Source organism: Dermacentor albipictus, chromosome 9 (assembly GCF_038994185.2).
Source record: "Dermacentor albipictus isolate Rhodes 1998 colony chromosome 9, USDA_Dalb.pri_finalv2, whole genome shotgun sequence".
Taxonomy (NCBI): domain Eukaryota; kingdom Metazoa; phylum Arthropoda; class Arachnida; order Ixodida; family Ixodidae; genus Dermacentor; species Dermacentor albipictus.
This window is the reverse complement of record NC_091829.1, coordinates 38,420,866-38,445,799: the sequence shown is the minus strand read 5'-3', so window position 1 is coordinate 38,445,799 and position 24,934 is coordinate 38,420,866. Positions and strand designations below refer to the sequence as shown.

The window sequence follows — 24,934 nt, the reverse complement described above, 5'->3', positions numbered from 1 at the left end:
CTGCCGAGGACGGCCGCCGCTTCCCGGGATATCGAGCCCGAGGCGAATGCTCTTGCCGCCGATCGCGAATCTGTGTAGACGTGAGGACGTTCGGGGTCTCTCATTGCCATGGCTATTGCCACCTGTTCGGCCACTTCGGACGTTACCCCCTTGACCGATGCTGCGTTAATTATTGTGCCATCCCAGCGTACCGAGACGGCCGCGTACCGGTCGCTGCGCCCATACTGGGCCGCGTCTACAAATGCCGCCAGGCCCGGGCAGTTGGCGGTCGATTTCAGCAGTGCTCGGGCCCTCGCCTTTCGGCGCCCCTCGTTGAATTGCGGGTGGACGTTTCTCGGAAGCGGTTCTACCTTGAAAGTGCCCCTTACCGCCGCGCTGAGCGCAATCTTGTGTGCGTTGCACTCTGCCTCGGCATTTATCCCTGCTTCTTCTAGGATGCGCCTGCCGGCCCTGGTGGTCGACAGCCGCATGACCTGTGCCTTGGTCTGCGCTTCGATGATTTCTGATAGTGAATTGTGGACCCCTAACCGATCGAGCTGTTCCGTGCTTGTAGTGATCGGAACACCTAGCACCCTTTTGACGCTCTTGCGCATCAGTGTCTCTATTTTGGCCGCGTCTCTCTTGGTCCATTTTAGCGCCGAGGCTACGTAATTGACGTGACTCATGAGGAAGGCGTGGTAAAGTCTGATGAGACTGCTCTCGCTGAGCCCTCCTCTGCGGTTCGTCACCCTGAGGATCAGCCGGAGCATGTTCTCCGTTTTGGACGTGAGTTTCATGACAGTTTGTGTGTTACCACCTTTCGCCTCAATTAGCAGCCCCAGGATTCGTATAGTGTCCACTCTGGGAATCGGCTGGCCGGCATTCGTATGTAATTTGATCGGTATTTGATCGATCGGCGTCAAATTCCTCATGCCTTGTTTTGAGGGCCTGTACAGCAACAGTTCCGATTTATTGGGTGACAGACGGAGTCCCGTTTCCTTCAGGTACTCCTCCGTTGTGTCCAGCGCCTCTTGAAGAGCCTGCTCGACTTCTGCGTCGGACCCTCCCGGGCACCACACCGTAATGTCGTCTGCGTACAGGGCGTGATTGACGTTGTTCACTCTCGTCAGCCGGTCAGAGAGCCCTTTCATTGCCAGATTGAATAATAGTGGGGAGAGCACCGCCCCTTGTGGGGTGCCCCTCGCGCCCAGCGTGTACCAATCGGACGTGGCCTGTCCAATTTTGATCGTGGCTTTCCTGTCTCTGAGGAAGGAGCCTATGTAAGAGTGAAATTTCCGGCCGAGCCCCATCATCGAGATCGTTTCCATTAGAAATCTGTGTTTGACCGTGTCGAACGCTTTCGTTAGGTCCAGGGCCAGTATACCCCTGGTGTCTCTGGTCATGCCGTCAATTATATGCTTTTTGAGTAGCAACATTACGTCCTGTGTGGAGAGGCCCGGTCTGAAGCCCACCATGTTATGTGGGAAGAGGCCCTCTCTCTCTATGTGCCGGGATACTCGGTTATGTATGGCATGTTCGGCCGTCTTGCCTACGCACGAGGTGAGCGATATTGGCCGCATGTTCTCCGCCGCAAGTGGTTTACCGGGTTTCGGTATAAGTATGACCGAGGCCTCTTTCCACACCTCTGGTACTTCTCCCGTTTCCCACACTCTGTTGATTTCTTCGGTGAGCTTCTCGACCGACCTTCCGTCTAGGTTCCTCAACAGTTTGTTCGAGACCCCGTCTGGGCCTGTAGCAGAGCGTCCGTGGAGGCCTTGTAAGGCATCCCAAATTTCTGATTCCGTGAAAGGCGCGTCGAGTTCTTCGACCTCTGCCCCGGCGTATTGTGGATAGTCGCCGTCGCCTGACGGGCCCAGTGGCAGATACGTCTCCGCCAGCTCCTTTAGGAACTCGCTTTCCGTTTTGCCCTGCTCCTTTTGCTTTTGTAAAATCCTATCGATTGCCAATCTCTGACTTCCTTTGGATTGTTTGTCGTCTAACAGTTGCTTTAGGAGGTTCCATTTGCGCCCGGTTCTCATTTGTCCGTCTACCGACGCGCACACCTCGTTCCACTGTTGCTTGGAAAGCTCGATCGAGTGCGCTTCGATTTCCCGGTTTAGTGCCGCTACTTTCTTTCGTAGTCTGCGATTCAGTCTTTGCGTTTTCCACCTGGCCGTGATGGAATTCTTTGCCTCTAATAGGTGTGCCAATCTCGCGTCCATCCTTTCCACGTTCAGTTCAGTTTGGACAACCCTCGTCGCGGTGTTAACGTCCTCTTTGAGCCTTCTAAAAAGACTGTCGAGATCCGCGTATTCGTTTGTGTCTTCCTTCCTTATTTTGCGGAAGGCGTCCCAGTCGGTGACCTTAAATTCTCTCGGTGGTGCCGCCCTGATGGGGATCGTGACCGCCAGTATGTAGTGGTCGCTTCCGAGGTTCTCGTGCAGGTTGCGCCACTCGGCCCCTCGCACGTTCTTGACGAAGGTCAGGTCGGGCGTCGTGTCCCGCGCCACCGACGTGCCTAGTCGAGTCGGATAGCGGGGGTCCGTCACCAGCTCTAGCGAGCACGCGAGCATCGGGCCCAAAAAAAAAAATTTTTCCACATCGGCCCACCGTGGCTCTCAGTGGCGCTGGCTAACACTCCCAGGGCTAGATCTAGTGAAACATTAAATACGCAAGTTAGTGGACGGAATAATAACCGTCGCCGCAGCACAAATGATAGTGCAACGCACGCGTAAATGCGGAGGTTGTGGGTTCGAATCCCGTCGGCGACACGCTCTCGTTTCGTCCACTTTCATTTCCCGTTATATGCTTTTCAATTTCGTCCGGTGCTTTCCTTGGCTTTCATTGTCTGTTGGCTTCACGTGGTCATGATTAACAAAAGATCGAGACTGACAAATAAATACATGTAAATAAAAGACTGTACATGTCGTTTATACGCATTCTATAAGATTAGTCAGCGCTAGAAAATCGCGAAGGGCACTTACAGCAAGCCCCTGCTTATCAGGGCATGACCGCGGTCCAAGCAATTTGCCTACTGTGTCAAGGATGGTCAAACGGTGACACGCAGGCGAACCCGCGCTGTTGGTCATATTGGGTACATTCTATGATGATATGCTCCACTGAGACGTCATATAATTATCACAGTAACTACAACGTGGGGACGTTCGTTATTTAGTGATGTATGGCAGAAGAAGTGAGGCATGTTTAGGCAACGTCTAAGAGTAAACGATGGATATAATTTATGGGGTTTTACGTGCCGCGTCTGTGCGGCTTTTTTCCCTCATCCACCTCCATTTACCACTCCTCTGTACATGTGTGTGTGTAAATGGAAATCAATAAATCAAATCAAATCAAATCAAACCACTTTCTGATTATGAGGCACGCCGTAGTGGAGGACTCCGGAAATTTCGACCACCTGGGGATTTTTAACGTGCACCTAAATCTAAGTACACGGGTGTTTTCGCACTTCGCTTCCATCGAAATGCGGCCGCCATGGCCGGGATTCGATCCCGCGACCTCGTGCTCAGCAGCCCAACACCATAGTCACGTAAACGATGGAGGAGCGTGTCGAACGCGCGATCAAACCTTTAATTCGGTGAAAAACAGCAAGAACAAGTGAGTCAACTCTGTGTATAGGAGCGAAGACTTCGCGCGTTCGTCGAACCACACGTTTTTGCCAAGTTCGTGCCGCAGAGTGCAAACGACATTCTTGCTGTCTGGTGCGGGAAATGTCCCAAGACGGGTGTCAGGTATACCTAACGTGTGTGCTGCGGTAGCCGACACAAACGCACTGTCAATACGCCTGTGGCGTCTTCTCGCACGGGGACCGCCGACTCGATGTTGGAAACAAACACTGACCTTGAAAATTACGCTCTGGCAAATGGCCAGCGTCATATGCGCAGTGCTTGCTCTATATGTCATCAGCGTCGTACCCACGAAAACCTATTCGCATCGATGAGAAAACCATATACGTCGGCCACGCCCGATATCGACCAGTTACCGTGTGGAACGACTCGTCAGCGACAATTTGACGTCATTAGAGGCTGCGACTTATGAGTCTGACCTTTGACAAGTTCACTGGCATGTGAGCGTATAGTATAGAACGAGTGCGTTTTGTCGGCTAAAAGTTCCAAGGGACATAGAAGAGAACAACATGTTTTTAGTGGTATTAGTAAAGTACCGCTTCCGCAAAACCAAAAAAATGAGCCACTCTTGTGCTGTGTGAATAGGCTCGGTAAGCCGGAAAAGGCTCAGAAACGAAACATTAGAGACGTTTAGCTTGTACGCTAATCCGGTAAACGGGAGCGGTTTGGGCGGGTTACCGGATGGTCGGGGCGTAAACGTGAGCGGTGAAGCCGCCTGGTGTTGTAGAGCTCAACCAGACAAACGCATAGCTAAAACTGCAGTAACTCACCATATCCTGCTTCGCCACTCGTGCAAATTTTTGGCAGCGGCGTAATTGTGAACACGATTACGCCACTGTCGAATATTTACCCCAGCAGCTAAGCAGAATACAGTAATTAGCTCTGTGGTTGTGTGGTTGAGCTTTGCGCCACCAGCTGGCGCCACCGATCGGGCCGCTCACCTTTACGCCCCCGCTAAACCGGAAAACCGCCCGTGCTTTCCCGGATACCGGACGCGCTAAACGTCCCTATTGTTGGCGACACCGTCTTGGAGGTTCTCGCACCAGTTTGCCGTTACGTCATCAATTTTGACGGTGTGGTGCCTTTTCGGGCCGAGGTAGTTTTCTTTGTTTCTTAAAATGTAAATATAGGCAACATTCTGTTCTAAATGAGCCAGTGACTTAGCTGCTCAGCAAGTTTCAGGAACGTTTACGGAGCCCTAACTAACACAGGGGAAAAAAAGTATCTTCGAAATCTGCGGCGTCACACCGACGTTCCGACACTGGGTTTCGGCGCAAATCTTCGAAAAAAAGAATGGATGTTCGATCTTCGTTTTCTTTACAAGTAATTGACCTCTTACCGTCAAATTAATGATAATAGAGTTTTCAAATAATAATTTGTCAGTTTTGACTGATTTAGTGTTTCTTTTTGGTGCTCCTTAAACAACAGCACTGCAGTCGTACAGTTTAGAGCGCGAAACCAGCCGGTGCCGAGGCTCACCGTGTAAAATACTAACGTGAGCTAAACTGGCTAGTGCCCTTGCGACGTTAACGCTTCATCGCGCCTATGAAAGGTACTTTGTTTTGTAGGATCGATTGGGCGTATCGATCGAGGCTGCCTTCGTACTTTACTCCCCATCCTCTCACCCCCCTCCCACGCCCTTTTCTCCCGTAGCAAAAAAAAAGAAAAAAAAAACACTGAAGCTTCAGTGGCCTCAAAGCGAGCTACAAACGCGACCGCCAACTTTCACATTCGCTCTATACGCGTAGGTATATGTGTCAACCTTTATGTCCATAACCTCGGTAACCGCTATAAACGTGCTCGTGTCACCATCTAAGTGTAAATAGCCGTGCTTCAAATAACGGTAGCTGCCATGCTATCTCTGATGTTTCGGGTACGTTTAGGGGGTGTCACGATAGCGAAATTCTCCATTCGCATCGACTGCGAGTATTCGAGCAAAAACAAAAAAAAGAAAAGAAAGGAAAACCGACCTCCGAATGTCGAAACAAATACCGAACAGTTTCTTCCAATGAAACGTAAAGGTTTCGCGTAATCTGGCAACAAAATGCTCATTTACGTTGTTCTAAATGTCTATGAAACGCCGTTATTAAGCGGAGTCGCGAGAAGAACGGTGGTCACATCAGGCGCACCATAACAGTGCCATGCATCATAACAATGGCGTACACCATGGCAGTGACAGTAAAAAGCTAGGTGCAATACTATACCCCATGTACCGCGCATCGTTTGAAAGGAACCCAAACATGGTGAGGCTGGGAAATGATAAAATTGTCTGTGCCAAAGTGAACACATGAAATACATAGGTTGCCTGAGACAAAACACGCTTATTAAACGAGTCGACTCTATCGTGCAGAAGTGATCTCATCTGTGACTTTGCCCTGAAATTGGTGTGTCTGCGCAACAAGCGCGGTTCTCCTGCGGCAGTATAATTCGGGAGAGTCCACTTGCGCCAGAACCATCAGTGCTCAATTAGAAGGGAAACGCAATACAGACATTTCCGTAAAATAAAGTACAGACTATAAAAGATACTCAAACGTATTAAAAGTTAAATGTTGTGACAAGAAAATAGCGCAAATTACACGTAGTTATGCAGATATTATAAATATGTAATCAAACACATTGCTATTTCAAGAAATATCGCTGTAGCCACCGCTTCGACAAGTGGACGTCTCTTCGACCCGATCGTGACAAATCGAAGACAACGCCCCTTGCCGAAACGTTGGGCACCGCAATGTTCCTTGGGCATTGACGCATCCCACCACCACCGAGCATATAACATGTGCATTTGAGTACATCATAGATGGAACGCCGCATAGTTGTCAACCATTGAGAATGCTTCCGCAAGCTCTCACACGCAAGCTCATGCGAAACGATTTCGCCGAGTCAACCTCTCAGCACGAGAGACGATTTTGACAACTGTGCCATAGGTACGACGGCGACTTTTCGGGGTCGCGCCAACACCACCTATAATATATACAGGAGAGGGTGTTGTTCGCGCGCGGCGCAACCTCCCGTCGCTTTCCACCAGATGGCAGGAAGGTGCCCTCCCCCATGAGGAACTCGTTTCGGGAACGCGCCTCCCCTTTCCCGTGCCGTTGACCCTTTCTTCACTCCTCCCTTTCTCTATTTTCTCTTTTTTCGCCACGCGGAGTATGGTCTGCGTTACTGTCACGTGACAGTTAAGAAACTCGTTCTCGGGTGTTGCGAACTGGACGGTGGAGGGCTAGCTTTGTCGCCCCGTGGCCAGCTGAGAAAAAGAGAAATCGACCACCAGACAGAGTTCGAGCGAGATCGTTTGTTGGAGTGCCCGCAATTAGGTGACGTCTGTCGTTCTACTTCCGGAATCAGCGATACAGAGTCACGGGTAATTACATTTCCATCTCAAGGAGGAGGGGGGCGAGCGTTGATTCATCCGACGCCGCGCCGCGCGCAGTCTGAGGTGAGCGGACATTTTCTTCGCAGCAACGGCTCCCGCCGCATCGCATTTCACCGCTTCGCTAGCTTCGCCGATACTCCGTCGCACTAAGCTTTATTTTATTATTATATGTACTTTTTACATTTCTTTTTCTGTAGGGGGCGTCTGCTGCGAGAAACGTGCGAAACAACGGAAAAAAAGAAAACGACCTCGCGCGTCTCAAATTCGTGCCCAAAGAAGAACGCGATGGAGAGGAAAGCGCAGGCGTTGAGTAATATATCCACTCGGCTTCTCGATGACGAATAGCGCTGTTATACGCCGAAGCGCCTAGAAATTTTACAGACGGAGGAAGGCCGTCGGTCGTCTGGCGATGTTTCCGGGCTCGGACTCTGTTGCGCGACCGAGGAAGCGACGTTTCGGACACACCCGTGGCCGTGGCACCCTTTGAAAACTATCCAGGTGTTTCAAGGGTCAAGCATCCTCGAGCTCTCTATCGGTCTGTTGCAGTTTTTTTTTGTTTGTTCTTGTTGAAGAACCGCAAGGTCGCGGGTGTTGCTACCTCTCTACGCGATTGTGAATACCTGAGTGCGCGCGTGTATATTTGCGCGCGTTACCGCTCACAAACAGCGCACAACCCTCTCCGTTCGCCAAGCTGTTATCGAGGTCCCCGGCTGGATAATACGAAGTGCGAAGGACTGCGACCGGCCGACAACAGAACGCTCGAGCGCGGTCAAAGCGAGCTCGCGATAACGCAAGTTGCTCCTCCACCTCCACCCAGCGTTTCGCACATCGTTGTCGCCACTGCATATGTTTGTCGCTGGCATTACCGCGTCAGCTGTGCGGAGATTGGACGGCCGGAGGGAGCGTTGTTGGTGATCGCGGGTGTAGGTACACCGGAGTCACAAAGCTTGCGTGTGTGTATATATAGCGACAGTCGTCACGTCAATCAAATCGCCCCGAGGCGGAGTCGCGGGCCGGAGGACTTCTGCGTGCCGCCGACGCGTCCGCGGTGCTTGCGATGTCCCTGCAAGTCGACGAGAGACCTTCCTCCGTGTGCCCGGCGTCAAACCCTGCTTCGGAACGCCTCGGGGATCCGGAATGCTGCTCATCGAAGCCAGTGTCGACGTCGCTGCCGCTTCACCGGCGGTGTGCGCGTTGGGCCGGAAGTCGTGTTTGGAGCGTGCTCGTCTTCTGTTTCCTGTGGCCGTACTTCCTGCTCCGTCTGCTGTGGCGCGCCTGGCTGCGTCTGCTCAAGGGCTTCCTGCGTGAGTCCCGCCTCTTACAAAAAAAAAAAAAAAAAAAAAAATGTTCCGACTAAATCTCGGCAGAGTCTCCAACAAGGAGTGGTTTGAAAAGTCTATATAGAGACTCAACGGGAATCCCGTAGTGTTCAACAATTATTTTTTGTAAGTACGTACACTGCAAACGTCTGCTCGTGAAAGCGCTATAGGAGTACGCCGATTACATTTGCCGGTCACGTGACCGGAAGATGGCTGTCGAACGCACCCTTCCAGTTTCCCGTCGCCGTGTATTGTCGTTATGGCGCATTCTGAAAATGGTGTGACAGTGACGGGAAATTATAAGAGAAAAAAATTATCAAGTGAATATGATCTGTTCATAGCGTGTGCTAATGAGAACAGAAGCCATTCCGCAAGTTCTGATAAAGTGTCACCGTATGTGAATGTAGTTTTGCCTGCCCGCGATGTCTTGGGTTTTATAAGGATAGCATAGGGGAAGCGTATAATGAATTTGCGGTTGAAACTAGCGAGAAACGACTGTACGAGCGATGTGGCAAAGGAATAAAACGTGCAATAAAGCAAACTTTCTTTTTTGTTTTGAGTAATTTAGCTTAGCCTGTAACGTGATTACAGATTGGCACACTCTAGAAATGTAAAAATAACCAAATTGTTAACATGCGCCACCACCCCGTTTCAACGTGGATGCTCATATAATAATAATAATAATAATAATAATAATAATAATAATAATAATAATAATAATAATAATAATAATAATAATAATAATTCAAATGTTTATTATAGTGCCCAGGAATAATAGCTATGGAGCCTTCGCACAGGTACACCTAAAAAGTAAAACGCGATACAACATGTACAGAGATGACGAATACTGCAGGAAAAACAATGTGAGATAGAGACACAAATATGGAAACAGGAAATGAGGAGGCGGGCGTAAAAGGGAGTTAATCAAGTAACATGATTATATACATACAAAACGCAGGAATTGAACTGTATCAAATTAATAATCAATCGGTCAGTTATTTACCGTACCCATTAACAACCACGAGTTCTGAGCGCTGGAGCACGTATACGTTTAAAAACGGAAGAAATAAAGAAAAAAGCAGCGGAATATAATTTTTTTAAATGTACAATTATTAAAAAGAGAAATCTTGAAAAGAAGAGTGTGCATACAGCAAGGCGCAGGGTGAATCAATACAAAAGAAAAAGGAGGAGAAGGGCAGATGAACAATACGTGAAACTAACAACGCGAAGATCGGAAACGAACAATGAGAGCGGGTTATGAAAAATATCAAGACAATGAAAATAAGCGTTATAAAGACTGTATTCTGTGGGCGGTTGGTTGTCGGTGATGACAGGCAGGAATACGGAAAGGTCTATGTTCTCTGCTGATCTTGCGCGGAATACGAAACACGATACAACTGAGGAGTTCTGGGCAGGTGAGGATAACGAAAAAGTGGTCTGAAAAGAAACAGAAGGTGAGCGCGATTCCGTCGGCAGCGAAGTAAGGGCAACGAAAACAATCAAACATTGCTAGAAGAAGGTCCAGTGCCCGTGTCAGCAAAGCGGTGATGATATATGCTTATAAACATTTTCTGGCGTCGATGTATAATGTCACTGTTAAATCTAGAAATGCCATTGTAGAAGACCGACTCATACTCGAGTTGAGGAAAACCGATTGTTGTGGACAACTTGCGGAATGGTGTAAGAGAATTGAATTCTCTCAATAGTCTGGAAACAGAGCTAAGACAGCGCATACATCACACTGCAACGCGTAATGTAAGCCGAAAAGTTTAAGGTTGTATCAAAAAGTACACCTAAATAATTGATTTCACAGGCCTTGCACACTGGTACAGAACCTACAGAATAAGAAAAAAAATGCTCGCTGTTTTGCATGTGAAAGTCACAACTTTTGGTCTTAGCAGCATTTAAGGTGACGATATTATTTTTGCACCTTTTACAAAATGAAAACACGTCAGACTGCAGGATGCAACAGTCATCAACAGTATGAATTTCTTTTAAAAAATAATAATGCTTTGTGTTACTCTTCTTTAGTGGCGGTACAGCAGTTTAGGTTTAGCGCCGTGGCAGTGCGCTATGGAAATGGTGCGCTGAAGTACGCAGCAATCGTCCCCGTGGTGTCACTGACATGGGAAATGTAAACCTGTCCAACTGCTACCGAGCACGATATGTCGAGGGTTCGCTTCCCAGCCTCGGCGCGGCCACATTCCAATATAGGGCCGGGACAGGATAACGCCTCTGCATACTGATATCAGTGCACGATAATCACCGACGGCAGAAATTAATCTGGAGCGCTCCGCTGTGACGGCCTTCGGACGTATAGGACTCTCCCAAATTCATTATCGAGAGAACCAATATGGAGGCGCGTGCGGTTGAACAGACGCGCGGTGTGAGGGGCATGAGGGGCAGAAGGGTTTTTCTTGAAATAAAAGAGAAAAATTATATCAGAATAATAAATGTATGGTCTGGGCAAAGAGAAGAATGTTGTATAGGGTGCAGGCGTTCACTGTAGCAGCGCAGGCTTGAATGGACGCCCCCATTGCGTTTGGTCGGTATTTATTGAAAGAAAAGAAAGAAATGAATAAATAGAGAATTTTAGTGCGTGCGGTATCAGAGAGCTTGCCTGTCCGCTATTCCGGCAAACGGGGGCGGTTTTGGCGGATTGCTGGACGCGCGGGAGCGGCCGGAACGGTGCAGCCGCCTGGTGGCGTAGACTTCAACCCGACAAACACAAAGCTAAAACAGCAGTAACCCACAATATCCTGCTTCGCTGCCGATGCAAATATTCGGCAGCAGCGTAGTTGTGAACACGATTACGCCGCTGTCGAAAATTTACACAAGGAGCTGTGGTAGTAATTGCAGCAATTAGCTTTGTGTTTGTGTGGTTAAGCCTTGAGCCACCAGCGGGCGCCACCAATCTGGCCGCTCACGTCTACGCCCCCGCCCAACCGGCAAACCGCCCGCCCTTGCCGGATGCTTGCCGCGCTTGGGCGGCTTGCCGGATGAGCGAGGGCGTAAACTTAGGCGGGCAGATTGGTGGCGCCAGCTGGTGGTGCAAAGCTCAACCACATAAACACAGAGCCAATTACTATATTCTTCTTAGCTGCGGGTGTAAATTTTCTACAGTGGCGTAATCGTGTTCACATTACGCCACTGCCGAAAATTTGTACCAGCAGCGAAGCAGAATATAGTAGGTTACTGCAATTTTATCTCTGTGTTTCTCTGGTTGAGCTCTACGCCACCAGGCGGCTGCAGCGCTCCGGCCGCTCACGTTTACGCCCCCGACCGTATACGGCAATCCGCCCAAACCACCCCCGTTTGCCGGAATAGCAGACACGCTCTGCTATGGCTTTGTTCTTGAAGATGACGCTTACCAACATGCTCAGGTTTTGCTTCTAACGTGGTTGTTGCAGTTGTATATTTCTACGTGCGTCAAAGATGCCGCCACCAGAGCTGCACTGCATGTCTGCGTCTCCGGTGTTCCATTAAACAGAGAGATTTAGCTTGTTCGGTATTCGGGTAAACGCAAGCGGACTTTGTATTTTACCGGATGATCATACGCGCAAACGTGAACCTCCTGCACGGTGCAGCCACCTGGTGGCCCAGAGCTCAAACAGACAATTAGAAATAATAGTGCAGTAATCAGGTGTCATTTCCGGTGTCAGTAATCAGGTGTGAATTTCCGACATCGGAGTTATCGTCTTGCTGCCGAAAATTTACCCCAGCAGCAAAGCGCTTGATTACTACAATATTAGTTGTATTTTTCTGGTCGAGCTCTGCGCCACCAGGTAGGTGGCTGCACCGTGCAGGCCGTTCACGTTTGCGCGTACGCCCATAAGGCAAAAATCCCAGACCGTTTGCGTTTATCCGGATACCGGACACGCGAAAGCGCTCTACTAGAGAGCTTTAGCGTATCCGATATCCGTTTATAGTGTCCCTACCGCAAGCACTCAGTGCTTACTCTCTCCCTTTCTTCCTCTTTATATTCCCCTTTCCCCACCCCCAGTGTAGGGTAGCAAACCGGGTGTTCTTCTGGTTAACCTTCCTGCCTTTCCTGTCCTTGCTCTCTCTCTCTCTCTCTCTCATAGTAGAATATTATCGCGCGAAACAGACAATCAGAAAAAGAAAACACGCATAGACGGGACAGCGCCAGTCCCGTCTTTGTGTGTGTTTTTCTGCGTTCGACTGTTTCGCGCGAGAACCTAGGCCGCTCATTGTTACTGTCATGCACCACTAGCCCAAGCGACGTGTTCTTCCGGTGTTCCAGTATTGCGTAAACTCTACGGAAAGGCTGGAAGTGATTTAAACCGTCTGGTTCACGTTTCCCCGTATTATGGCTCTGTCGTGCTATTCACAGAATTGGCTGGCGCGTATCTGTTACACAGCGGAGACAGCGCTGAGAAAAACGTAGCTAAGCGCTTTCGTGTATATACCGAGTCACAGCGTGGACAATGTCCGGTCTCTTCGCAGCAACGCGACCTCATCGCCCTTTAACGCCATGACGTTAAGGGCCCCGTGTCGCAGAAAATCCGGTGTCGGCGGGGTCGTGCGTGAGTGAAAATTGCCGTATATATTTAGGTTGGTGCCACGGTTTGCCATATGACATGCGGTATATGCGGATTATATACCCACACCACTCTATCATTAAAGTTGCTCATATATCTTGTCTTACACTGTTGAAAGAGTTACTCATTAAAAATTAAAATAAATTGCTGTTAACGTGCCAGAACCACCATCTGATTATGAGGTACGCAGCGGGGAGACTCTGGAAATTTGGACCATCTGGGGTTCTTAACGTGAAGCTAAATCTAAGTATACGAGTGTTTTCGCATTTCGGCCCCGTCGAAATGCGGCCGCCGTGGCCGGTATTCGATCGCGCGACGTCGTGCTTAGCAGCCCACCACCATACATCCACTAAGCAACCACGGCGGGTTTGACCAAGTTATTCCTCGGTATTTTGAGAATGACAACCCACAAACAAATGCCATGAAAGAAAACACCGACAGCGCAGGCCCTTTATGTTAAATCTTCTCAGACTTAAATATTAAAAGCGCGGAACAATAACAGAAACCTGAGAATGATGTTTTTTTTTTTTTTTTTTTGTGCGGCTGTGCACAACCTCCGGGATCGGCCCACGCAAGAGGCCGCGTTTCTACCGCAAAGCTCACCTTCGTGCATATATATAGCGTTTGCCACCTGCGTTTCCTTAATTTTTGTAAACATTACAGTTACTCAAGCTTCAGTCGCCGGGAAGCGTGAGAAGCAGTCGGGGATCGATGAATGCTATCGCGCTTTCCCCTTTTAAAGGCGAAGCTTAAAGGCTAAACTCCATGAGCACGATTTTGTGCGCGACGAGCGACGGCTTCGAGCGACGGATCGGGTCGTCGCGTGAGCAGATCGCTCGGTATTGTCGCGCGATCGCTAGGTTCTGCTAATCTAGAATTCGTCGCTCGCCGCCCGGAAGTGCTATGAGCGACTAGCCAATAGCGCGAAGCCGGAACTGGATGTCCATAACTCAAGTGCTTCCGATTGTCGCACGGAACGAGCAAACAATTGAATTTTTATACGTGCAAGAATAAGAACCTTCGGCAAGACTTTCAGAAAGTATTTATGCTGCTTTTTACAGTAAAACACATCAACTTAAGTTAATAGAGCACACGTCACCCAATTTCCGTGCCTATATTGCTGCCCTCATACCGGCAACACTGGGGAGACGTCTCTCGAAGTCATCGTTCGCGTATCGCTCGCATGGGGTACGACTTGTATAGGCGACGAGCGAACGCGGCAGCCATCTCCATCGCGTCGCTTGTCGCTGTCGCGTGCAAGTTCGCTTGCAAGGGGTTTATACTTAAAGCGTCCTCCAACAAGTTCCGCGAAGCTGACGTGTTACCCGCCGTGGTTGCTCAGTGGCTATGGTGTTGGGCTGCTGAGCACGAGGTCGCGGGATCGAATCCCGGCCACGGCGGTCGCATTTCGATGGGGGCGAAATGCGAAAACACCCGTGTACTTAGATTTAGGTGCACGTTAAAGAACCCCAGGTGGTCGAAATTTCCGGAGTCCTCCACTACGGCGTGCTTCATAATCAGAAAGTGGTTTTGGCACGTAAAACCCCATAATTTAATTCTTTTAAGCTGACGTGTTCGGCGAAGCTGACGCATATGCATGGCGACCGCAGTGTTTTCGTGTTGTCGGTGCGCTGCGCGACCTTGCGCGCGGGGTGATAAGAGTTCGCGCGATAAGGAAGACAGCGGTTTGCGCGTGTTATCGCGCGTGCCGTGCTTCGCACTTGGGGTGTCATCGCCGGCACGCTTATCACCCGCGGCGTTCTCATTTGCTTTCGCTTGCCGACATGAATGAGAGAGAACAAAGGGAGCATGCATGCCGCAGCGATGACGCGTCACGCCTGATGGGACGCTCTACAATTGCTGACGAAGAACCGAAGTTCGTGATGTTGCTGTGTTGCTCGTGCTTAGATTGTGAACGAAAGAAGGAAAGAGAAAAAAAAGCAAACTTGTGGGAGTTGCTGGGTTTGTATAAGTATTTTCGTCGATACACGTATACGGGTATACCGCCACACAGGTATACACCGCGATACAGGTATACCGCCAAATGAAGCAAACAGACAATGAAGCCATAGAAGGAACATTAACTGTCATCTTTATTATTTTGAAATGTAGAAATCGTAAGGTAAATGGAAAAATTAAAGCGCATGAAGAGACAACTTGCGCACGTGGGGGCCGAACCCGCATCATTCGCATTACACGTGCGCTACCTGTTTTACCATTTAAGCTATACTGCGGAGACTATCGCCCCGTCCATTTTCCTGGGCACTGGTGGATGTCTATACAAGATTAGTCCTGCGACTGTTAGCCAGCCCCACTTTTTTTAAAAATTTCTTTTCATGTTTCCATCTACTTTCGTTTTCCATTTTCCTGGTTATATCTGCATTTCAATTAAGCATGAGAGTTAATTTTCCCTATATTCCAAGCTACATCTGGCTTCGTTGTTTGTCTTCTCCATGTATATATGGTTGTGACTAAACAAAAGCTCCAGCCCCTCGTCTTGCTTATACTCGCTCGTTACAGATATATCGTTACTGATATACTTTGTGCGTTCCCGTCGATACATACGTGAGGTAGCACATGCGCCTGTCATCCAGCTAAACAATGCAAGGGTTCTGCTCGGGCTAACACTACGGACAAGCTGCAGAGCGTGACGCCATGCAAGCACGGCAGCACTGCCGTCACATTCCGTGCCGGCAAAGCAAGAAAGAAACAGAAAGGAAAAAAAAAGCAATCGACAAATGAACTCCACTAGGCGTGAACTCTCCCTCAAGGCAAAGTTGAGAGACGTGGCCAACGTTTTCAAAAGTTACTTGGCAAAGCATCAAACAGCGGAAAAGAACTGACCGTATATCAACGCGTTTGTCTCATATCCAGCCGGGGAACAGCCCTAAGAACAATGGATGAGGTAGAGGCATGTATAGAAAGTGACATTTTTTCCACTTGGCTTTATTTTTTTATTTTTTCTTGCTTCCTTAGTTCCTGCATTGTGCTCGTTTGTTGACAAATACAGACGGCGGCGCTTAAGCGTCAGCACGTCCTCTATCTCTGTATCTCTCTTAGGGAGCCTCCATGTACGGCGGCACATGGAGGCTGCCTAATCTCTCTTTGATGTGCGGGACCTCTAGGTTGCGAGTTGTGTCGTGTGCCTGAAGTTGTGTACCTGCCTTTTTAAAACCGTTACAGAAATTCCGGTAAGGATTCTGTTGTGTGTTGTTGACTTTCTGTTGCCTTCAATACAATGTATGTTTACATTTAATTGAATATGTCACGCGTTATTTTTACGAGAGATTGCGTTCACCATCTTTACGCGCTCAATCGACGTACGCGCGTTGGCCATTTTCTCTTGCCCGTCTTGACAGCCAGCCATTGTCGCAGAAATTTCCATTCTTGCAGTAACGTACAGCAAGTCGGGCGAAATAATTTCAGTTCGTAATGAATGTTAAACGCGCTAAAAAAGGGACCCCTCGCCTCCCCCCCCCCCAAAAAAAAAAGAGAAGGAAGAAAGGACGATGGGCACTCGATCGTCATCTCTTCTTTCTTGTCCATGGTCCCTCTTTTTGGGGCTTCCAGCATTCGTTAAGAATTATATTCTTGCGTTTAACGTTTGCGTTTAGCCACCCCTGAACCCCATCAAGAACATAACAAAATTTTATCTCTCTCTTGCGTTTAGCGGTATACCATGCAACTTCAGTCTACGGGCCATCCAATCCTTTCTTCGTTCTCTGCACAACACGGGCTCAAATTCGAAAAGTTTGACTTGACCGATTGATCACGTGCTTGTACACTGTAAGTGTGCTTCTTCCCTTGTTCGTCACTTCATCTATCATCATCATCCTATAGCCGCCGCCGCCGCAGCTCTGTCGCTGTGATGTTCTAATGCCGAGCTCGAGGTCGCAGGTTCGACGCCTGCCGCGTTCCGATGGGTGAGGCGTGGTGCTCGTGTGTACCTCGATAAAAGTGTGCACGTTAAAGAACCCTAGGTGGTCAAAATTAATCCGTAGTCCGTACGATCCATATTATGATCCGTATTAATCTGCAGTCCGTATGATTAATCTGTATGAGGCACGCCACGTGCCTCGTAATCAGAACGTGGTAATCGGCACGTGAAACCTCACAATTTAATTTACCGAACTTGATTTTAATAATCTCAGACCGGCGTTGTATACCGTTGGAGGCCTGTGCCAGCTGCAGGCATTGTGCCGCTTCGATAAATTGAGGAATGCCCCCGCTGGCAGTTAGATTCTTATCTGATATAACAGTAATTCCCACTGTGTGCAAGTGTACTAGGTATCCGTCGATGCCGAAGCCCTAGATGAGGAGGATGAGGAATGAACGTTTATTGTAAGAAACAGCGAGAAAGTGTCCTTTCTTCGCCCTAGGTGGGCGGCTCTCTTAGTCCAGAAAGCCGTTGGCTAATGCTGCAGCCCGGGCCCGGTCCACCAGACTTCGCTGATCTTCCAGGCTCTGTGCCCTAGATGATTTACGTATAATTAACAACGCAAGCACATACCTCTATCGGTCCGAGCAAATGCGCACACGGTTCATAACTTTGACCTTTGCAGGCAGATCGAGTGGATACGTCACGGCAACGACGACAGCGACGAGCCGCGGTGTCTCTTGCAAACCGCCGCAGAGCGCGAGCACGGCCTCAGAGATCGGGCGCGGCTGTCCTATCTCGGAGGCCTCAGTGAGAGGTCGCGGGTTGGCTTGCCGGCCGCGGCGGCGCCACATTACCGTGAAAATTGTTTACGTCATCTGTGTCGCGACGCGGGCTATATATGACGAAACAGAAATAGAAAAGAAGGGGAACAAAAACAACTAAGAGTGTACAAATATTAATTCACGCTGTGGCATGACTCTCCATGCCCAAACGCTGTCTGCGATGAGCGATAGCGTATAGATTTTCCAGATATTTCCATAGCTAGAACGTGAACACAGTACGCCTACGTAACTCTTTAATTTATTACAATCATCTCCACCGCCTTTACCTCTCTTTTCTTTCATGTACGGTTCCAATACTCTTCGCGAAGTATGAAGTATAACTACTGTGGCCGACCACTCCGTCTTTCATCAAAGACCTCTTTCGCTGTTTGCGACTAGCGGTTAAAAATTTCGCATTCAGTATTTAAAAAACTGGCTGTGACTTAGCTAAGGTTAAGCCCAGGATGCGAAGCATACTAGCCTTTATTTTAACGCGACAGCGTTAAGGAGCTCGTGTCGCAGAAAAGCCGGTGTCGTCGGCGTCGGCTCAGGCGTGCGGCGCTTGCTCAGGCGCACAATTCGTTGTCGCGCCGAACGCTGCGTTGCTCGACGCTCACCGCGTCCGATGCGGGGGGCGACGCCGCGAGCGACGGCGCGAGTTGGAGCCCCGTTTCTCCTCAGTCGTGACGTCACGGTGTCACGTGGTATTGAAGGCGACACCGCCGCGCCTGAGGAGCTGGGTTGAGCTCTCGTAATATGCTTCGCATAAAAAAAACAAATGAACAAAATACTCTGCGTGTTAAAGTACACAAGCGTACGTTCGCTGCAAGAAGACTTCATCCGCTCAATTAATCATTTTCTTACGATCTGTTGATTTTATTAGCCCAACATTTCCTATGCTTCTTTTATTTTTTCCCCCTGGCTTCAGTATCTTAGCCTGACTGGCCTGCATGCGTACGCGTGACTGTGTTGCAATACAGGTTCTGTTTATAGTTACTAATGCGCTATCGATCACACTTGGCGTCACATCAGTTTTCACGTGCAGACTCTCCGCCAGCGCGCAAGCCAAGCTCGACCGAATCGAGCAACAGCGGCTAAAAAAAGTATGAACGAAAAGTATGAACGAAAAAAAGTATGGCTATGAAAAGTATGAAGCTTTCTTGCGAAACCGAGTGCGTGCCGTGTGCAAGGATCGTTTCAGTCTCTCGGAGGCATCGACAGTTTGTATTCGAAACATCGACCGCGATCCTTGTCTCGGCGTGTACTCTTACGCACATCCGACTGTTGTTACAAGGAGCCAATCTGTATGCACGCCACTGCCTGCGTTCGACGTGAACGTACGGTATTTGCATAATACAACAGGTTATTACCAGCTGAAAGGAAAGAAGACTTAAAAGGATGTTACGTTGGCCTCTGTGCGAATGGCACCTGCAGCTGTGTCGTTGTGTCACTCGCACGGTTATTTCCTTTTCTGCATTTGCTTTTTTTTTTTGCAGATTGTCATGCCTGTACGCAAACGCTTCGGTTATTGGGGCGTTGTAGCGCCCGTATGCGTGACTTGCTCACGTTTACAAATATTTAATCAATATATTTTTTTACGAAAATATAATTTTGTAGTGCTTCTCAACGTGGATTTCTTCACACACACACACACACACACACACACACACACACACACACACACACACACACACACACACACACACACACACACACACACACACACACACACACACACACACACACACACACACACGCACACACACGCGCGCACACACACACACACGTGTGTAAAGAGACAGGAAGAGAGCGGTGTGTGGATCAGAAGAGAGCTAACGGGCATAGCCGATATTCTAGTTGGCATTACGAGAAAAAAAATGGAGCTGGGCATGTCATGCAATACGTCAAGTAGATAACCGGTCGACCATTAAAATTAGCGAACGGGTGCCAAGGGAAGGGAAGTACGGTCGACTACAGAAGAAAATTAGGTGGGTGATGGAATTACGAAATCAGCAGGCTCAAGTAGGAATGAGCTAGCGCTAGACAGGGATAATTCGAAATCGCTCGGAGGGGCCTTCGTCCTGCCCAGTGGACGTAATGATAGGCTGATGATGATGATGAATCTGACGTATACACTGTACGAAACAGTGTTATAGTGTTCCCGAGCACTTCGTAAACACTCCGCAGATTTTACCTTTAAGCAGCAAGGCAAGAACGTTGAGTCTTCCCACAGTTATGCAATATCACACGACAAGCCCGGCCTCTTAATCGATGCTCGAGTTCGCGAATACAAGCGACATGTCACTGATTGACGAAACAGTGGCTATAGGATGCGAAAGTCGACCAGCCACTGGCTTCAACTTAATTTTCATCGTTTTCTACTCACTTCCAAACGTTTGTGCGCCTATTTTTACTTCGATCGGAATGACGCGTGTATATATGCGCACAGCGCTGTCACTGTCACACGGGAATTCTGATGGATTTCAATATAGCGCGGCGGCCCGTCCCGAACTTTCGTGACGTCATCAACCTTTGGAGCCGGGGTCACAACCGCCACGCCTTTTTTCTTTCTCTCTCTTTATTCGCCCAACGGGAGCCAAGTGCCCATATGGCAATATTGCCAAACTCCCTCTCCCTTTCTGTCTCCGCACAATCCTCTGCTCCCTAAACGCCCTCACCCTTTCGTCACCGTTTCCCCAATGCCCCACAATCACTTTAACAGGCAGCGAGGACTCTCGCACTTGCGTCAGTTCTGTGCAGTTGCGGTAACGCCGAAGTGCGCCAGCTGGGCTCGTCGGTTCACTGCGCTGCAGAACGTAGTCCCGCCGTTTGGCCGTTTCAGTTCTCGTCTCACGTTCGAACATATGAGCTGTCCCCAGCACGCGTTAAGGAAATAAATAAGTGCAAGAGCTACAGTGCAAAACCTCTCAGGTTTCCACCTAAATTACTGGTTCAGAACAAGCCTCGAAGCGGTACTCGCGGAGTGACACAGCGGCGGTAAGCGATCGCGAGCCAGATTGAAGTACGTGGCTGGCTAACGAAGGTCTCTTTTGCCCCAACAGTGCACTCAGTGCACGCGGCTTCCCCGCCGGTGGTGGGGAAGTAGGGAATCAACCTTGCGCGTTCGATCGATCCCGGACTTGGTCACGTGATCGCAGCGCGTCACCGCCAGTGCGCGTGCGCGTTCGGGTCCATCGTGGGCCAGCCGTCGCGGTGCCCCCCTTCTCCATGCTCGTATGTGTATACATGCACGGCGCAGTATTAGTCCCGACAACAAAGCGCCGAACTAGTAACGTCGGCGCCGGGAGTATACGGGGGGTGTTCTCGGTGGGAGGTGGCCCTTCTCGCCGTCGGTGTTGTCTGCCATGTCGGCGACGACCTCCGCGAAGCAGGAAAGACACTCAGTCCGGACCGAACGGGGATTCGCGGACACGCCTTTCGCACAACTAGAGCCATCGGTTCCTGGCAGCGGGTCGGAACGGTTGCCTCTCTCCCGGAGCGCGGTTGCCATGTTTACGGTAAGCAGTGCGCCGTTTCGGGCAGCGTTGTGACGTGTTCGAACAGGCCGCAACGTTTTTAAACGGGACTGAATCAGCAAGGACGACTGAAGGAGAGGTCGACGCGACGGCGGAGGCCAACGCTGGATTGTTTGGCGTCTGCAACTCGGCCGTGTTCAGGACAAGTCCTGCTGATCGGACGGCCACCGATGAATCACCCTACCTCCCCGCCGCTCTGTGGATTATGTGCCCAGGACGTTTAGGTGCTTATAGGATGGTAAGATACCTTTCTGGACGCCTGTCTGGAAGAAAGCGTTTTGAACAACGAAGATTCCGAGGCCTCGGCGATGAAAATCGAGACGATAGGCCGCAGATGCTCAGTTCAAGGTCAACGCTTGGCGCATGCTGTCGCCACGGTATAAGCTCACGGGTCAGTATTTAAAACGGTAAGCGAACGGCGTGGAATGGTCTGAATTGCCCGCCTTTGCAGCACTGAAAGAGAAGGAAAGAAAAGGAGACTGTCAAGGTCACGGCGTTGTTACCACGGGCATCCAAGTGCAAGTGCAAGTGCCACGGAAGTAGGGCGTGCCAGCGGTGCTCAAGTGATTCCCCGGTTTAACATTAGCATTTTCGGTTTTCCTTGTTCAAAGAAAGCTCTTGGACATGAGGTGGTGCCGTCTTGAGCTCTGCCTGATTGTGGTCGTGGCTTCTTGATCGCTCAAGGATGGATAGCAGCGTCACCAATGAAATGCGGTTCTCGCTGTGGTGTGGTGGCTGTTCATTTCATGATTACAAGAAGCTATGGTGTTAAATCAGCAGCAGTTATGTTGCTAACAGTTATCGCCCTTCTAAATAGGGTGTTCCCATACCTTCATCTAGCGCGCAGTGCATCGGTGAAAGCAGCTTCCGAATGCTGCAGCGATATAGGTGTGCCAAATGCCTGTGGGATTCAGGGTGCGTGAATGTCAGTGTCAGTATGATAAGGTCGTCCATAGAAGGCTAAATTCCACGAAGGTTTGGATTCTCAACGGACACGCACGGACACGACTTCACCTGATCATTCACCGTCTTCGACACGTCTGAATGCTCGCCATCGTCTGCAAGGCGCGTATGCTGCGAGTCCTGAGGACAGTGGAACAGTCATCAAGGTTGTTGATGTCACACTGTGGGAGGTGCACAGACGGGCGCTTCTCGCGGCCAAGCATGCTCGTTCGCAACGTCAAGCCGGAATTCACAGTGGTTATCGCGAGGACAGGACCCACCGCTGACACTTCGGGCTCGTGCAGGCGACAGTACTTTCGTGTTTCACCCTTATCTGGGCCTCTCCGTCAATGGAAGCCTCGCGGTTGCGGCGGCGACGGCTACTGTGCTGCGGCCCGCGTATACACGCAAATGTCTCGCACAGCCCTTATCTGGACTCTAGCGACGGCGGACTGCGTGGAGGCTTGAAGAGAGCGGTCCCCTCTTATCTGTCATATAGCATCATCGGAAGAGCGACATCCGGATAATGATCACGCAGGAGTTCCGCTAAACCACCCGAAACTTGCGTCGACGACCTCGACGAAGTAGAAGGGCACCTCTGCAAGCGTTTATCTTGAAAGCGCAACGGCAGCCTCAGCGCTAGGAGGTGATGGAGGCTTGTGGTCACGTCGTCGCAGTGTGTATGCGACGGCCCGCTGGTCTGCGGTGGTCCAGCTAGCGATCGCCTGCTTATAGGGAGCGCCTCTCCTCCCTCCCGATGGCACCGTGCTCCTGGTCTCCGGTGCCGACGTTCGGTGTCCAGGTGTCGGTGTGCGGTTTAGAGTTCTCCGCGTTCTACGGACCGACGTGCCCCGGATGTGCCGCGGCTGACGTCTCGGGAAAGACCTGCGGCGTCTCGTCGGCGTGCGGACTCCCAGAGTGGCTCGGCGGAGGCACGGCCACCGCGGCCTTCGCGTCGGGAAGCGGCCGCTACCATCCCTGGAGGCCTCCGCCGCTGGGCGAGAGCGCGTCGTCGCCGGCCTGCTTCTTCAACGACCGCGGTGCGTACACCCTCTTGGCCAAGGGTTCGACGAAAACTTGTCTTGCGTAGCGTATTAGGCAAGACACAAAGTTCGCTGACCGAGTCAAAAGTCGACCAGCGTTTTGGGAGCCAGCCCGTACGGATCCTTGTTCACAGTCACACATTCCTTGTTTACCGCCGTTGTGTTCAAGGAAATGAAGATGCGGTTTCCTTGCTCGCAACTGTGAACAGCGAACCTGTATATGGGTCCCGAAACGTCAATTAACTTTCGGTTTGGTCAGTTACCTGAAGTATTTGCGTCTATGCCTCCTTGTGTCATCTGTCGCGTCGCATATACCGATGGCCAAAACAAGCCTGTGTGCGGCGACCGTGTTACGGTATCTCGGAGCCACGTACCGTGTTGAAAATTACGAGCGTTCACGTGGATCCGACAACGCCGGGTCGAACCGACTTCTTTAGGATAGGATACCTGTCGTCGGGTTCATTGACACGCTAGCGAATCGAAGCGGGTGGGATCTACGTGTCTGAAAGGAGTGGGTCGCCCCACTTGGCATTATGAAACATATTTCCAGCGCACATTTGGACACGGACGAGGAGAGAACGATGTCCAGTTGAAGTCTGGCGTTCGTGTTGTCTTTCTCTCCTCGTCCGTGTCCAAATGTGCGTTGGAAATATGTTTCATAATGCTAATCATAACCAACTAGCCCAGCTGTCCATACTTAGCGACCCACTTGACAAGATACATGTAAACAAGTTTGGTTGGGGTAACCGAGGCGCCTATTGGGAAAGAGGAGGTGATTTTTATAGTAGCGCCGTGTTCCGCGAGTTCGAGGGTGCTCTTCCCGGATGACTTTGCCGACGGCTGAGGGGATCGAATGTTTGTGCGTGTGAGTGCGCGCGTATATGTGAGTGTGTTTTCTTGCCCTCTGAAGCTGTTGGAACCATGATGGCTAACAGGCCCAGCTACTAGTTTTAGTTTTTCTCGACCCTCAAAGTCTGGTTGTCGGGTACTTTTGAACACTTGCCCATCATTGTCGAGTGGTGCGGTTCCACGCTGTTTTCTTCATTCAACGCCAGACCGTCTCGGTTTGCAGACTTGTTCATAGTTGCATACTTAATCGTATAAATCTCCAGCTGCGCTGCGAAATTATCATGAGCATTGCAGCTATAAATTTCTGGTATTCACAGCCCATGAGTGGCAGCGTTTAAGGGACGTATACGTGTACAAAATCAGGCTGCAGACCAGTAGATAACACGCTCGGAACTCGACTCGAATTCGCGCGCAAGCTGAGACGCCCGTATCCGTCAGTGACGTTCACAGATTTACGATGACGTCAAATGCAGATATCGCGGTACGATGTGTCGTGGAACATGTTCACGAGGTTTTGCCAGTGAAGACGGCTCTTGTTTACTGGTTGCTGATCTTCAAGCGCGAAATTTGATTCCCTCGTTATTCAGATTTCGGGCCATGGAGTTCACGAAGTACCACGTCGAAATCTGTCCTCCCGAGTATATCTGGTCATCCCCAACAATAGAGTGTTATACCTGAAGGATGTTCTGCACCTAAACTTCCAGAGGTCGTTAGAAACGCTGTCACTCTTGCCTCGAGCAATTCCATCGTATATACAGCTGCAACGAGGTCTTCACGAGGAAGACTGGCGCGTGACTGTCCTCTGAACAGCCTACTGGGGCTCGGACCCGGGTTCTCTCACAGCTGGCGCCCCAGCTTGCGCATGCATGTCTTCAAAGGCTTTTTGACACTATACTCTTCGTGTCAAGCCGAACACACAGTGTCAGCCGTTTCAGATCTCATAAAAACAAAACAGATCTAAACGGTTCCGCTGCACCAGGCATTTC

General features: G+C 50.0%; 2 protein-coding genes across 3 annotated transcripts in view; one reads left to right on the top strand and one right to left on the bottom strand.

Moving 5' to 3' along the window:
• Positions 1–24,934, top strand: part of LOC135916532 (uncharacterized) — a 104,175-nt gene that overhangs the window by 24,277 nt on the left and 54,964 nt on the right. The window contains exon 1 of one of the 2 annotated variants that reach the window (XM_065449946.2): positions 7,455–8,300. The exons of the other annotated variant lie outside the window; for it this stretch is intronic. Within the exon in view, the coding sequence (XP_065306018.1) occupies positions 8,054–8,300 (247 nt within the window). The 5' untranslated portion in view covers positions 7,455–8,053. Of the gene's footprint in view, positions 1–7,454; positions 8,301–24,934 lie in introns of those variants that run through there. 2 annotated transcript variants of the gene reach the window in all.
• Synj (synaptojanin) overlaps positions 1–24,934 on the bottom strand; it is a 133,598-nt gene that overhangs the window by 76,985 nt on the left and 31,679 nt on the right. The gene's annotated exons all lie outside the window — the stretch shown is intronic.